This window comes from Doryrhamphus excisus, chromosome 3, assembly GCF_030265055.1.
Source record: "Doryrhamphus excisus isolate RoL2022-K1 chromosome 3, RoL_Dexc_1.0, whole genome shotgun sequence".
In the NCBI taxonomy this organism is placed as follows: Eukaryota; Metazoa; Chordata; class Actinopteri; order Syngnathiformes; family Syngnathidae; genus Doryrhamphus; species Doryrhamphus excisus.
Genome location: NC_080468.1, coordinates 2,771,166 through 2,784,179, shown reverse-complemented (window position 1 = coordinate 2,784,179; position 13,014 = coordinate 2,771,166). Strand labels below are relative to the sequence as shown.

The following is a 13,014-nucleotide window of genomic DNA, read 5'->3' as shown; positions in this document are numbered from 1 at the left end:
GTGCACTGTGGGAAAAGTAGTTCTTTACTGTCACCTTTAGTGTCTGTTGTTCTTCATTTTTTACATTTAATTAATGTATTATTATAATATATTTAATTAGTAATGCTATTTGATAACGTACATTTAATATATTAAACGTGCATTCAATTTGAAGTGTTTTTTCTGTCCTCCACACAACACAGTTGATGTAATGTCAGTTTAGTCCAGCAGGGGTCAGCATAACGCAGACGACAAAGCTGTTGTTTTAAAATCCTGTATATATTTTTTCACTAATGATTAGTTATATTATATTGTTGTTCATCGCTGTGGTTAGAATAACTACTGGAAATAACAATACACAAATGCAATATAATCCATAGAAAATTACGTACTTGTAATTGTTTTGGAGTATTTAGGGTGGAGTTGCATAGAGCTCATGTTCTGTTCTGTTACGTTGTGAGGCACGCTGATTGGCTCTATTCTCAGGAAATGTTTCCTTTTATAGATAACGGCGCGTCGAGGGGGCCACTTCCGGGTTCACAGTGTCGGCATGTAGGATCACCTGGACCCACCAACACGCAACCTCTCGATCCTGCATCGATCGGCTCTGGGCCAAGGTGAGCACTGATCATTTTGGATGGTGGTGGGGGGGGGACTACTGCTTTGGGAGGTGGTACGAGGATGGAGGGAGGGGGTCAAGGTCTCGATCTGGGTGGGTCTCGGTGCTTCTGACATGTCAGCTCCTGTTCGAGCAGGAAGTTTTCACTACTCAGACTTATGGTCCAAAGTTTAACCAGAAGTTGGTTTTGATTGTTAAATGACTGTTTCAGCCACCAACACCCACAACGATGGCTTCGTGTAGCGGTACCAGCGACTGTTATTGGACTTAAACCACCAGAACAGCTTCATTGGGTACACAAACAAAGACGATCATGTGGATGAGATGTACTCAATGCACATTGTGTTTGTTATTGACGGTTTCTATAATATTTGCACCCCCTCTTTAGCGCCACTAGAGGATCAAAATAATAGTTTTTTTTTTAAAAAAAAGACCACCAGATAAACACACTTTAGGGAAGTGTCCAAGTATACAGGTGACCCTCGTATAATAACATAATAATATACAGATAATACTCCATACATACACCATACAACATTTTATTAATTAATTAATAACAATAATGAATTATTTTTAAAACTATGACAAATAGATTTTAAAATAAAATGTACATTAAAAATAAATAATAATATATATCAAATGAAAAATAAGGAAATATTTTACGGTATGACATATACGTTGTAATAAAACATTTATAAAATATAAGTAAATGTTGTCTGGTTGACCTGAGATCAGTCGGCTTCACTTCCTCTCTCTAATACAAGGCCATCGCTTCCTCTTTCATGGACATGTTGTTTTCAGTCAAACATTTTTAGTGTTAAACGAGTCAAACTAATATTGTTCCGGTGATGTCATCATGATGACTGCTAGCTTATTAGCGCTAACATGCAAATGTTTGTGCAGAATGGGGAACCTGATCAAAGTGCTAACCAGAGATATCGACCACAATGGAGGAAACTTCTTTTTGGACTTTGAGAGTAAGACACATACACACACACACACACACACACACACACACACACACACACACACACACACACACACAGACACACACAAACCCTAAGGTGCCAACCTTTGACTTCTGTGTAGATGCTCAGCCATCGTCATCCGAAAAGGTGGTATGGGAGAAGGTGAACCAGGTCCTGACGGAGGCTCAGGTCATCCTGGAGGAGCTGCAGGGGTACACTGGAGCAGGAGAGGAGATCCGACAGGTGAGGTGGGGAGGTAATGTCTTCTGTGATGTTTGTGTGTGCATGTAAACATTTCATCTGCTAGTCATACAACATCGGACGTGTGCATAAGTGTGCCTTAAATGTGTGTGTGTGTGTGTGTGTGTGTGTCTACGCACAGGCCATCCAGAGCCCCAGTGAGGAGGGGGTACAGGAGAGGGCGTGGTCTGCTGTCCTTCCTTTGGTCACCAAACTGAAGACTTTCTATGAGTTCTCTCACAAGCTTGGTAATGCATTCATTCATCATTCACTCACTCACGCATTACTTTCACATGTGTAATAACTAGAGATGTCCCATATTGTTTGTATATTTTTTGTCCATAACTGATATTGTTTCAATTTCCAATAAGTGTAACATCACATATATTTTTCTTGAGTAAAATTGTTATAAAACACCCCTAGTATTATAGTAACATGTATGTGTGTGTGCGTGTTGTCCAATCAGAGGGCAGTCTGCGGTGTCTCCTGGATGTCCTCACTGGTCCCGATGCTCCGCCCACTCAGCAGCTAGAAAACAAACAGGCCTTGGCTCGTCAGTTCGCTCTTATCCTTCACTTCACGCTGTGCTTTGACGAGCTCAAGGTCCTCACCTTCATCATTTCATGTCCTTCCTCATCCTCAGCCTCCTCCCTCACCTCCTTGTGTGCGTTTCAGATGACCATCCCTGCCATCCAGAATGACTTCAGCTACTACAGGCGTACAATCAGTCGCATGCGGATCAACAACATGCGTGTAAGAAATGTACACACACACACACACACACATTTTAAATGAGGAAGAGTGTGATGTCAAAGCGTTTTCCCGCCAAATGACTTGCCAGGCAGATGCAGACGAGGTGAACAACGAGCTGGCCAACCGTATGTCTCTGTTCTACGCTAGCGCCACGCCCATGTTGAAGACACTGAGCGACGCCACCTCAAAGTTCGTCTCTGATGTAAGTGAACCCTGTGATGTCATCATGACATCACTTGTCATATTAATTTCAACATTTTGCTCTCTCACTTTAAGTCAGGGATATATATTGTAAGTTTATTTAAAAAATGCAAATTAGTTCACAAGTTTATATGTTATAGTCTTTTCAAGGGGTGCTGCTACATACTCAACAAATGTAATTGTGCTGCAGAACCCTGACGTTCCCATTGAGAGCACCACAGACTGTCTGAGCACAATGGCCTGTGTCTGTAAAGTCATGCTGGAAACACCGTAAGTCCCTGAACACATCAGTACCAACCTCAACTTGCCTATTGCACACATATCCTCAGTTTGTGTGTGTGTGTGTGTGTGTGCACAGAGAGTACAGAAGTCGTTTTACCAGCGATGAGACAGTCTTATTCTGTCTGCGTGTGATGGTTGGCGTCATCATCCTCTACGACCATGTGCACCCTGCTGGCGCCTTCGTGAAGACCTCTAACATCGACGTAGGCTTATACACATCAATGTGTGTGTGTGTGTGTGTGAATGAATGAGTGCCTCACCACTCTTTATTGGGGCTCTTGGCACACACAGACACACACAGCTATCTAATGTTGTGTACCTGTGCGCAGATGAAAGGATGCATTCGGGTTCTGCGGGAGCAGCCGGCGAGCAGCGTGGAGGTTTTACTCGATGCTCTAAGGTCAGACTTGGAGCTCAAGCTGCATATATTTTCTGTCGTTTGCTGTCATTTTTCAACGCTGTGACTTTTCACCCCTGCAGGTACACAACCAAACACCTGAATGACGACACCACGCCCAAGCAGATCAGAAACATGCTGCAGCCAAACTGAGCACCCGACTACTGAACAAAGGTTATGTAAGGGTTTATTGGTGATGTCATAATATAAACAGGAAATCAGCTCAACTGGACGCAACCAGACGTGTCTACAAAGGCACTTTGGACAAATGACTCAGCCTTGCTCTGCTGTACGTGTTGGCCTCATTAACTTTTTATACATTTTTATACTTCTATGAAAGCAATGAATAAAATCAAATTGTTATGACATCTTTGCAGCTGCATGGGGTCCATAAATGGGAAAAAAATGAGGTGCATCAGGACACCTCTGCTACCTTTTTAGTCTTTTTGACATAAATACACGCAATAATAAAAGTGAACAACAGTGGCAATGATGGCGATGAGCCGAGCCAACAGGAAGTGAGGCTTCAAGAGGCGAGTTACTTCAGCCTGTGCTTTAGGCGCCTCCCAGGCATAAGCTCCTCCTTTCTGGCCACCAGTTTCTTCTTGTCCGCTTGGACTGTGGTGATCAGCTCCGTGGCATTTTCCAAGATGGGTGCCTTGGAGCATCTGTGGTTGTGGGCCTTGAAGCTTCTCTTCAACTCCTTCCTGCTTTGGTGCTCCCTCATGTATTGACTCTTCTGTTTGTCCTTGCTGCGACTGCAGTAACGAGGAAATGTACTGTGACTCGGCGCCGAGTGCGTATCAGCAATGCTGATCCGTGGCTGTTCGCTAGCATAGCTGTGCTGCTGGATGTTGACATCAGAAAGCGGCTTCCTATCCACCTCGTCATTCTCCACAGGTTCTCTTTCTTCTGGGGGAACCACAAGAACACATCAGCATGACATCTACTGTAAGAAATAAAAAAAAGTCCTCCTACCTGACGGGCCGATGTTGACTTCAGCCCCCTCACTCACATCACGGCTCCTCCCACAGAGCATCGAGTATGGAAGGACCTCTGAGGGGTTGATGCAGACCAGCGTGGGCATCGGGAAGTCCAGGCTGTGGCTCGTCTTCACCTGGGGGATGCGGCCTTGGGAATGGCCTGCCATGTTAGTGGTGGAGGAGTCAGAGTCACCGTGCGCTCGCAGAGACAACAGCATCTGCGACACTGCATTCTCCAACTTGGCAGCGGCGGGGAAGCTACTGCTCCACATGCAATCGTGGATTATGAAGGACTGCAGGAGGACAGAAGACGGACAGTCCTGGTCCATCAGGTCAAACGCAGTCGCCGATGATGGATGGCTAGGAGACAGAGGCTCATTGTTCTTCCAGATGTCCTCACCGGGTCCTAAAAGAAGATCTTCCTCACCATCCAGGAAGTAGTAAGGCTGCATCGCATCGTAGTCGGAATCAAAATTCCTGCTGCACGCCATTCTAGTGCTCTGAGGTCAAAACATCATCACCGTCACTGGGAGTCATGCTGGGGATGGGCAGACAAGATTCCAACAACAATAGCAAATACTCAAGGAGTAAACATTCACTCATTAATATCAAATCTATTAATAAAACAATTAAAAACTGGCAGATTTAGAGGGGAAATATATGATTATGAACTCACCACGATGAGAAGCTTGAGTGATGTGTGAGTGTAGAGGAGCTTTTGCTGCCGTATTAAAAAAAACTTCTTTAGAGGAGTTAAACGTTGAAGCGTTTGAACTCATCAAAACCATCAACCGCCAGTGGCCTCTCGAGACTTTTGCATAGTCTCGTCTCATAGCCGCCTTGTATCCATCCGCACATGGGCTAACTTTCATCACAAAAAGGTGAAAACCTCATCACGACTTTTGTGTTCGCTTGTAAGAAAAGTCCAATGTTTTGTTTCCTGGTTTACCTTCATTCGTCAATGTTTTTTTTTAACAGAGAAGGGAACTATCCTCGATGTACTAGCTAAGTGAAGCGAAATAGGGGCAGGAGGCGACTGAAGTGACGTAAACACGTAGATCCGGTAACTCCGTAAATTGATGAAATTAACGAATTAATAAAAATATAATACAAATGACAACAACCCCATTAGTACAAAGATTCGATAATGCATTTGGATTGTTATTACTGTGTTGAAATAACCTTATGTATAAGAATATATAAATACTATATCAAAGACGTTTGAAATGACCCCAGGTAGAAGAATACATACATAATATATCGAATATTAACAACAAATAGTGTATTTTATTTGAACGAATAAAAATAAACAACGTAGATGATGCTGATCACGGTTTCCATGACAATAAAGTAGCTTCTTTCCCCCAAAAAGCGACATCTATCGGACATTACTGGCAATACACAGTGACGATTTATGATCTTGTGTTTACATACTGGCTATACATACTATATAAAGATAGATAGATAAATACATATACATAATTATAGCAAGATATATAAATAGATACTCATAAATAGAACTGTAGATAGAATGATAGGTAGAATTGTTGCGTGGTATAACATTAGCTTTGAAGTTAAAAAAAACGCTACAGGCACGTGAGGTCACGAGTGTAGTGACGTCATGACTGTGTGTTGCTAACTGACAGAAGACAGTGACACCAATGTCCACTTTCCAGTGGCCTGTACTGCGACAGTGGTTCAACATACCTGGGCTGTGTGCTCATGATGCAGCTCAACAAAACATAAATTCCCCATGCAGACAGAGTTAAATGGTAATGCAATGGTGGTTATCAACTTATTTTGTTAAGTTGTGTCACTGTTTTTTTTTGATTCCGTGCAAAAATGGAGTGATCACAGCCACCGTGTTTTAGACAGATGACCCCTAGATGGCAGTGTTGACATGTTATGTGACGAACTTAACCTTTGTCAAGAGTTTTTTTCCACATTTTGTTCGATTAAAAAGTGCTTTTGTTTCAGAGGGTTTATGTATCCAGCAATTATTATAATATAAAACCAAAGGGCTGAGTACGCAATGGCACATATGTGTGATACTATAAATTTACAGCTCTAGCTACAAGAAAAGAGGTGGAGGCTGAAGGCGAGTCCTGGTGTAATTATTACTGGCTGATATAAAATATTTATTTTTCTGAAGTGTTTAATTGTAGTTTTAAATTTAATTAAGATGTTTTATTCACTTTTTTGTCTCTCCTACGAGGTTATGCTTTTTCCTACGTCATCTCTTACAACACCATAGGTAAATTAGCCAATGGCGTCTTCTTATTGAGGACATGGCAACAGTGAATGTGCTGCAGTGACTGTGTGTGTTGCAGAAGCCGATTGTGTCCCTACGGCTTCAGTGAGGCTGCTTTGGGGCGAGGCGGATCTCTCAGCAACATCCATCGCTACTCCAACTGTAGAACAATAAGTGTTTTCACGTTTAAGTCCCAAAATAAAAGAAATATCTTCAATGACGACATAAATAGTCGCTAGATATGTCACCCGATTTAGCGACAAAGTCGGCCAGTTGAAACACTGCGGAAGTGTGCTGACTGCTAGTTTTGACTTCCTGACACAACAAAACGTCATCGTGCCGCGTTGCATTCTGGTCAATGTAGGCTGGCTCGTTATTACTCATCTCACAAAGTGATCATCGACAACACGTTTTAACGAGCGACACGTTTTTCCTCTGTTATATTATATTTACACTATAAATACAGGCACCCTGTTTGCGGTCGTAGTGTAGTGTGTCAATGTCGATGTCTGAGCACAACTACAACTCCCACAATGTAACTGCGTGACGTCACGTGTTTCGCAAGAGTCGGTGGTTGAAGAAAGCAGCCGCTTCCGTGTTGTTCTTGTTTGCTAGCAGCGTCTGACAGCTTAGCGACTAGCATGCCTTTGTAAAGCCGACACTTCCACAACTTTCTCGTCCCGAAATGTCGCTGCTGCACAGCTCAAAAAAGAAAGACAAGCGTATTTTGTCTGCCACCTGTCCGGACCCCAAGTGTCGGGCGAGCCTCTTCTTCCCCGCTCACGGCTCCGTTAGCATCGAGTGCACCGAGTGTGGCCAGCGGCACGAACAGAAGAACCTTCTCAACGTTCAGGAGGTGACTGATCCAGATGTGGTGCTCCATAACCTTCTCCGAAATGCACTGCTGGGCGTCACGGGCGCCCCAAAGAAAGGCACCGAGCTGGTCAAGGTGATGGGGCTGTCCAACTACCACTGCAAGCTGCTGTCTCCAGTTCTTACCCGCTACGGGATGGATAAACAAACCGGTAGAGCCAAGCTACTCAAAGATATGAACCAAGGTGAAATGTTTGACTGCTCCTTGCTGGGGGACAGGGCCTTTCTGATCGAACCGGACCACGTATCAACAATGGGCTATGGTAAGGACCGCTCGGGTAGCCTCATCTACCTCCACGACACACTGGAGGAGGTCAAGAGAGCCAACGGCAACAGGGAATGTTTGATTCCTGTTCATGTTGACGGAGACGGCCACTGCCTTGTCCACGCTGTGTCCAGGGCTCTGGTGGGCCGTGAACTGTTCTGGCATGCCTTGCGTGAGAATCTGAAGCAGAATTTCAAGCAGAACCTGGACCGCTATAAGGCCTTGTTTCAGGATTTCATTGATGCCGCAGAGTGGGAGGACATCATCAATGAGTGCGACCCTCTGTTTGTACCGCCTGAAGGTGTCCCTCTGGGACTCCGCAACATCCATATTTTTGGACTGGCCAACGTCCTGCACCGGCCCATCATCCTGCTGGATTCCCTCAGTGGCATGAGGAGCTCTGGAGATTATTCGGCCACCTTCCTGCCCGGCCTGGTGGCAGAGGAGCAGTGCAGGGCCAAAGACGGGAAGCTCAACAAACCCATCTGCATTGCCTGGAGCAGCTCCGGACGGAACCACTACATCCCGCTGGTGGGAATCAAGAACACTGTACTTCCCAGGCTGCCAGCCCATCTTCTTCCCAAGGCCTGGGGTGTACCCCAGCAGCTCATCAGGAAGTACATCAAGCTGGAGGCAGACGGGAGCTGCGTGATTGGCGGAGACCGCAGCCTGCAGGACAAATACGTGATGCGGCTCGTGGGTGCCATGGAGGAGGTGTTCATGGAGAAGCACAGCATCCACCCGGCGCTGGTGGCCGACATGCACCAGTGGGTCTACCGGCGCACTGGCGTCATCGGCATCCAGCCTGAAGAGGTGACTGAAGCTGCCAGGAAGTCGGTTATGGAAAACCGCTTACATCGCTGCCTAATCTGCGGCGCCCTCTCCGAACTGCATGTGCCGGCTGATTGGCTGGTGCCAGGTGGGAAGCTCTACAACTTGGCCAAGTCCACACACGGCCAGCTGCGACCCGACAAGAATTACAGCTTCCCGCTCAACAACATTGTGTGTTCCTACGACCCTCACTGCGACGCCCTACTTCCAGACTACAAGCTGAGCTCCCTCAACACCTGCAACTGGTGCCATGGAACGTCGGTCCGCCACATCCGTGGGGACGGCCTGGTGGTGTATCTGGACGGGGACCGAACCAACACCCGTTCCCAGGGCGGCAAATGCGGCTGCGGTTTCAAGCACTTCTGGGAAGGTAAGGAGTACGACAATCTCCCAGAGGCCTTCCCCATCACGCTGGAGTGGGGGGGTCGGGTGGTCCGAGAGACAGTACACTGGTTCCAGTACGAAAATGATCCGGCGTTGAACAGCAACGTGTACGATGTGGCTATGAAGTTGGTCACCAAGCACTTCCCGGGTGAGTTCGGCAGCGAGATCCTGGTGCAGAAAGTAGTCAACACCATCTTGCATCACACTGCCAAGAAGAACCCGGATGAGTACAACCCAGTGGCTGTGGACGGTGTCCATGTCCAGCGCCTCGCTGACTCCACAGAGAGTCAGCAGGCACCGGATCCGCCCACCAAGATCATCCTGACAGGTCAGAAGGCCAAGACGCTCCACAAGGAGGAGCTGACCATGAGCCAAGCTGAGCGCAGCCTCCAGCAAAGCATCAGTGAGCAAGCCTCTGTCATGCAGCGCCGCCGGACCGACAGGATTAAGCAAGACCAGAAGGACCGCGGCAGGCCCATGTCTCCCGGAGGTTCTCAGGAAACCTCCGCTTCCTCATTGGCGCCAGCCACTCCCACCAAGTCCTCTGTTGCCCCTGCCTCATCCACCAGTGAGAAGAAGATCCGCGTGAGCACCAGCGACGGCAGGACGGCCACGCTAACCTTACAGGCCTGCACGTCCTTCTCAGAACTCCAGAGCAGCATCGCAGACCACTTTGGCGTGCCGCCTGCCCAGCAGTGCATCCGCTATGGCTTCCCACCTAAAGAGCTTCTGCCGCCTGGCCCAAACAAGGAGAACGAGCCAGTGGTGCTGCAACACGGCGACAGAGTGACGCTGGAGATACTGAAGGGCCCCGGCGACAAGAACCCCGTGACCCCCGGGCCTGGGGCCTCCGACCCACACGCGGCAAAGAGCCAGGATGCTGTGGCATCCGGCAGGACGAGCAGCCGCGACCTTCAGGACAGCATTGACCTTGAGATGTCGTCGCTTTGTCTCCTAGCGACTTTGATGGGTAAGAATATTTCTCATGTGATGATCAATAGTGTTTGATCACTAAAATGAGTATGACTTCATGATCACTCATTAATGTGTGTGTATGTGTGTATGCATATACATGCGTGCTGGTATGTCTGTGTATATGTACGCGTATGTGTGCGTTAGTATGCTTGTATCTGTGCTTCTGTGTCCTCGCGTATGTGTGTGTGTGTGTGTGTGTGTGTGTCATTGTGTGTCCGTGTTTGTGCTGACTCAGCCATCTGGATGCCTCCTGTATGGCCTGCCAACAGGGTTAAAGGTTGTTGCTATGTTGTGATAAACAGTTGTTGGCTAACAATCACTGACTAGCAATGTCGTGTTGCAGGTGAGGATGTTTGGTCGTACGCTAAGAAGCTGCCTCACTTGTTCCAGCAGGGCGGCGTCTTCTACAACATCGTTAAGAAGGATATGGGTATGTTAAAGCCACTTTATTAGGTATCCCCGGAATTGAAGCCGGTCATACGTATTAGATTCAGTATCAAGGTGGTCCTCCATAATGATGTTGTATATGCAGGGCTTATGGACGGGAAGCACTGCACGCTGCCTCACCTGATGGGCCGGACCTTTGTGTACAACGCGGCCGAGGAACGTGTGGAGCTGTGCGTGGACGCTGCCGGTCACTTTGCAGTGGGTGCCGACGTGGAGGAGCGCGTGAAGGATGCACTGGTGCAACTGCGTTCGGAAGCGGCCTCCAGAGGTAGCAGAGAGGGGAGCCCGTCGCACGGCGTGCTGCGACTGGGAAGTGGAGGCGTGGTGCGCAAGAAAGAGCCGCTGCACGCTGTCACCGCCTTCCAGGGCAAAGGTCACTCACTGGGCAGCAGAGGCTCCTCCCCTCCCGATCACCGGCCAATCACTCGGCAGCATAGCAGTGGCGTGGACCTCAGCGCCAGCGTGTCTCGCGGTCCGCCCGACTTGTCGGACATCCCAGAGGACACCACCAGGGAGCTGGTGCGCATGGCACCGGGCTTTGTGACGGTGAAGGATGGCCGCAGCCTGGACCCCGCCCTCATGGAGCAGCAGCGTAGGAAGCTGCAGGAGATGGTCTCCTCCATCCAGGCATCTATGGAGCGCCACCTCCGCCAGCAGCAGAGTGGTGAGGCAACCCCCGAGCGGACTGTCAGCGACCGGAAGGAGGAGGAAGCTGCGGCCGCTCTGGTGTCGTGCAAACCGGAAGAGGAGGAGATGGAGAGCCAGGATGGAGAGCAAGGAGAACCTATGGACCACTCCTGATCTTAGCCCCGCCTCCTCGATGCCACACTGCCACCTGCGGGTGAAAAGAACGCAGGTCAGCTCTGCTTTGGTCCGCCGTTTCTTCTTGATTTGTCTGCATGTCTCCACATCCCACGACAAATGGCCGACTGGGGGCGGAGCCTGTGAACTGTACGTAATGGCCGTCGTTGCGCGCCAACGCACTGACATCGCACTGTGTATGAGTTTGTGTGTGCGTGTGTGTGGCAGACGGCCTCACAGCTGTCAAAAAGGTGAAAGTTCAGCACTTGATTCTTGCTCTGTGAAAGATTTATTTGCCTTTTTTTGGGAAGGTAGCATCACCTCCCTCTTCATAAAGTTAACAAATGCAGTTTCGGTATCTGTGGTGGGGTGGAGCTTGCGGGAAAACTGCACCGCATGCAGCCGAAGAGACGTAGCATTGGCTTGATGAAGCGTGCCCGCTAAGTGTGACGATTGTTGGACTCTACATGGTCAGTTGTAATTGTTGCCAACAACACCATTATCACCACACATTGATGTTTAATGAGCTCAGCCTGTTCACATTGTTTTATGCAGCTCATCTGCATTTGTTTCTATGTGTTGCCATGGAGACGAGCAAGAAGCAAACAAGATGGTGGCTCATCGGTGAACGAATGAATTAATTAATCAATGAATTAATCACTCATGAAAAAGACCATTAAAGGCTGTGTTACCAAATTTTCTGCTGTTGTCCTTGAAAGAAAAAAGCTGAGGAAGGCCTTGTTATTAAGGACTTGAATTCATGCCACGTCTCCTTTATTGTGAGCCGAGTCTTGACTAAGACGAAGCTATCTGATTAATATTTATTGGAATTATTGAAATGCTCCACAGACCTATGCAAATCTGCGCTTGTAGTGTCCAGCGGTCACCACAGGGGGGCGCTGACAACATAAAAGTCAACACTGGTATGTAAATGGAATATCTTAGTCAAAATAAACATTCTCTGGAATGAATATATTTACTTTTTGTTGCTTCCATGAAACAGTACATGAAGTTGGCATAGACTTCACGATGATACAATACCTAATATTAACAAATTTAAAATTTTGCTGTTTTATTTTCAAGGTTTTCTCTCGTTTTGATGAGTCAACAAGTCATTTGTACACAAACGTGATTGTTGCAGCTCTGGTTTGCTTTTGCTGCTTGTGCGTTTGGTGAATTTTCAATAAAATCGCTAAGATTTACAATAAAATTTGTTTGTTTTTTGTCACTTTTCAGAAAATGTGTTGTCATCCACACACACGTTACAGCATGTCCCTAAAAATTTTACATATACAACACACATACATTATACAAAAAACTAATCAAAAATAAGAAATAATTAAAAAATATTTTAAATTAAATTCTAAAACTACAAATAAAATATATTTATAACACCATCAATAGAAAATAAAATAATAAGGTAAATAAAAAATAATTCTGATTCTCATATCCATACAGTAAGATGTACAGTACATCTGAGACCCACAAACGGACCTCCTTAATCAACTGCCTGATGCAAGTGAAGCAGTGGTTGAATGAAAGTGGTCCATGGTTTCAAAAAGTGACTTGAAATAATATATCATGCATTTGTGTCCTTGTGGGTTGGACAACTGTAACTGTCTCTTCACATGTCTCAACTAGAAAGAGCTGGCTCGTCTGCAGGTGGTCCAACATGCTGCAGCGAGGCTCCTGACTAACACCAACAGGAGGGCCCACATTATACCTGTGCCAAAATCCCTTCACTGGCTCCCTGTTGTATACCGTG

The 13,014-nt window shown here is 46.9% G+C and overlaps 3 protein-coding genes across 6 annotated transcripts; 2 read left to right on the top strand and 1 right to left on the bottom strand.

Annotated features, from left to right (window-relative positions):
- The first annotated feature begins 460 nt into the window (after window positions 1-460).
- Window positions 461-3,806, top strand: LOC131126372 (CYFIP-related Rac1 interactor B-like). The gene is made up of 11 exons (XM_058068824.1): window positions 461-596; window positions 1,502-1,575; window positions 1,688-1,809; window positions 1,949-2,054; window positions 2,273-2,409; window positions 2,482-2,559; window positions 2,648-2,761; window positions 2,951-3,030; window positions 3,119-3,245; window positions 3,372-3,442; window positions 3,523-3,806. Exons 1-11 carry the CDS (start codon window positions 469-471, stop codon window positions 3,590-3,592), a joined length of 1,107 nt encoding a protein of 368 aa, XP_057924807.1. The 5' UTR covers window positions 461-468; the 3' UTR covers window positions 3,593-3,806.
- LOC131126373 (transcriptional regulator Myc-A-like) lies at window positions 3,611-6,976 on the bottom strand. Of its 4 annotated transcripts, XM_058068828.1 has the most exons (4): window positions 5,099-6,971; window positions 4,850-4,960; window positions 4,418-4,782; window positions 3,611-4,351 (listed from the first exon to the last, which is right to left on the bottom strand). In XM_058068828.1, exons 3-4 carry the CDS (start codon window positions 4,749-4,751, stop codon window positions 3,978-3,980), a joined length of 708 nt encoding a protein of 235 aa, XP_057924811.1. In that variant the 5' UTR covers window positions 4,752-4,782; window positions 4,850-4,960; window positions 5,099-6,971; the 3' UTR covers window positions 3,611-3,977. The 4 variants fall into 4 exon arrangements, with proteins under 4 accessions (XP_057924811.1, XP_057924810.1, XP_057924808.1 ...); XM_058068827.1 differs by having other exon boundaries at window positions 3,611-4,348; window positions 4,418-4,960; window positions 5,099-6,976; XM_058068825.1 differs by having other exon boundaries at window positions 4,418-4,960; window positions 5,099-6,972.
- Window positions 6,977-7,323: 347 nt separating this feature from the next.
- vcpip1 (valosin containing protein (p97)/p47 complex interacting protein 1) lies at window positions 7,324-12,401 on the top strand. Its single transcript, XM_058068907.1, has 3 exons — window positions 7,324-9,996; window positions 10,345-10,431; window positions 10,534-12,401. Exons 1-3 carry the CDS (start codon window positions 7,359-7,361, stop codon window positions 11,247-11,249), a joined length of 3,441 nt encoding a protein of 1,146 aa, XP_057924890.1. The 5' UTR covers window positions 7,324-7,358; the 3' UTR covers window positions 11,250-12,401.
- Window positions 12,402-13,014: the final 613 nt, after the last annotated feature.

Excerpts from the sequence above, each read along its gene's own strand:
- vcpip1 (XM_058068907.1), top strand. The coding sequence starts at position 7,359 with ATGTCGCTGCTGCACAGCTCAAAAAAGAAAGACAAGCGTATTTTGTCT. Across the intron at positions 9,997-10,344 it reads TCTCCTAGCGACTTTGATGG|GTGAGGATGTTTGGTCGTAC; the intron begins GTAAGAATATTT and ends GTCGTGTTGCAG. Across the intron at positions 10,432-10,533 it reads CATCGTTAAGAAGGATATGG|GGCTTATGGACGGGAAGCAC; the intron begins GTATGTTAAAGC and ends TTGTATATGCAG.
- LOC131126372 (XM_058068824.1), top strand. The coding sequence starts at position 469 with ATGTTTCCTTTTATAGATAACGGCGCGTCGAGGGGGCCACTTCCGGGT. Across the intron at positions 2,560-2,647 it reads TGCGGATCAACAACATGCGT|GCAGATGCAGACGAGGTGAA; the intron begins GTAAGAAATGTA and ends ATGACTTGCCAG. Across the intron at positions 3,031-3,118 it reads AAAGTCATGCTGGAAACACC|AGAGTACAGAAGTCGTTTTA; the intron begins GTAAGTCCCTGA and ends GTGTGTGCACAG.
- LOC131126373 (XM_058068825.1), bottom strand. The coding sequence starts at position 4,913 with ATGGCGTGCAGCAGGAATTTTGATTCCGACTACGATGCGATGCAGCCT. Across the intron at positions 4,352-4,417 it reads AGTCAACATCGGCCCGTCAG|AAGAAAGAGAACCTGTGGAG; the intron begins GTAGGAGGACTT and ends TGGTTCCCCCAG.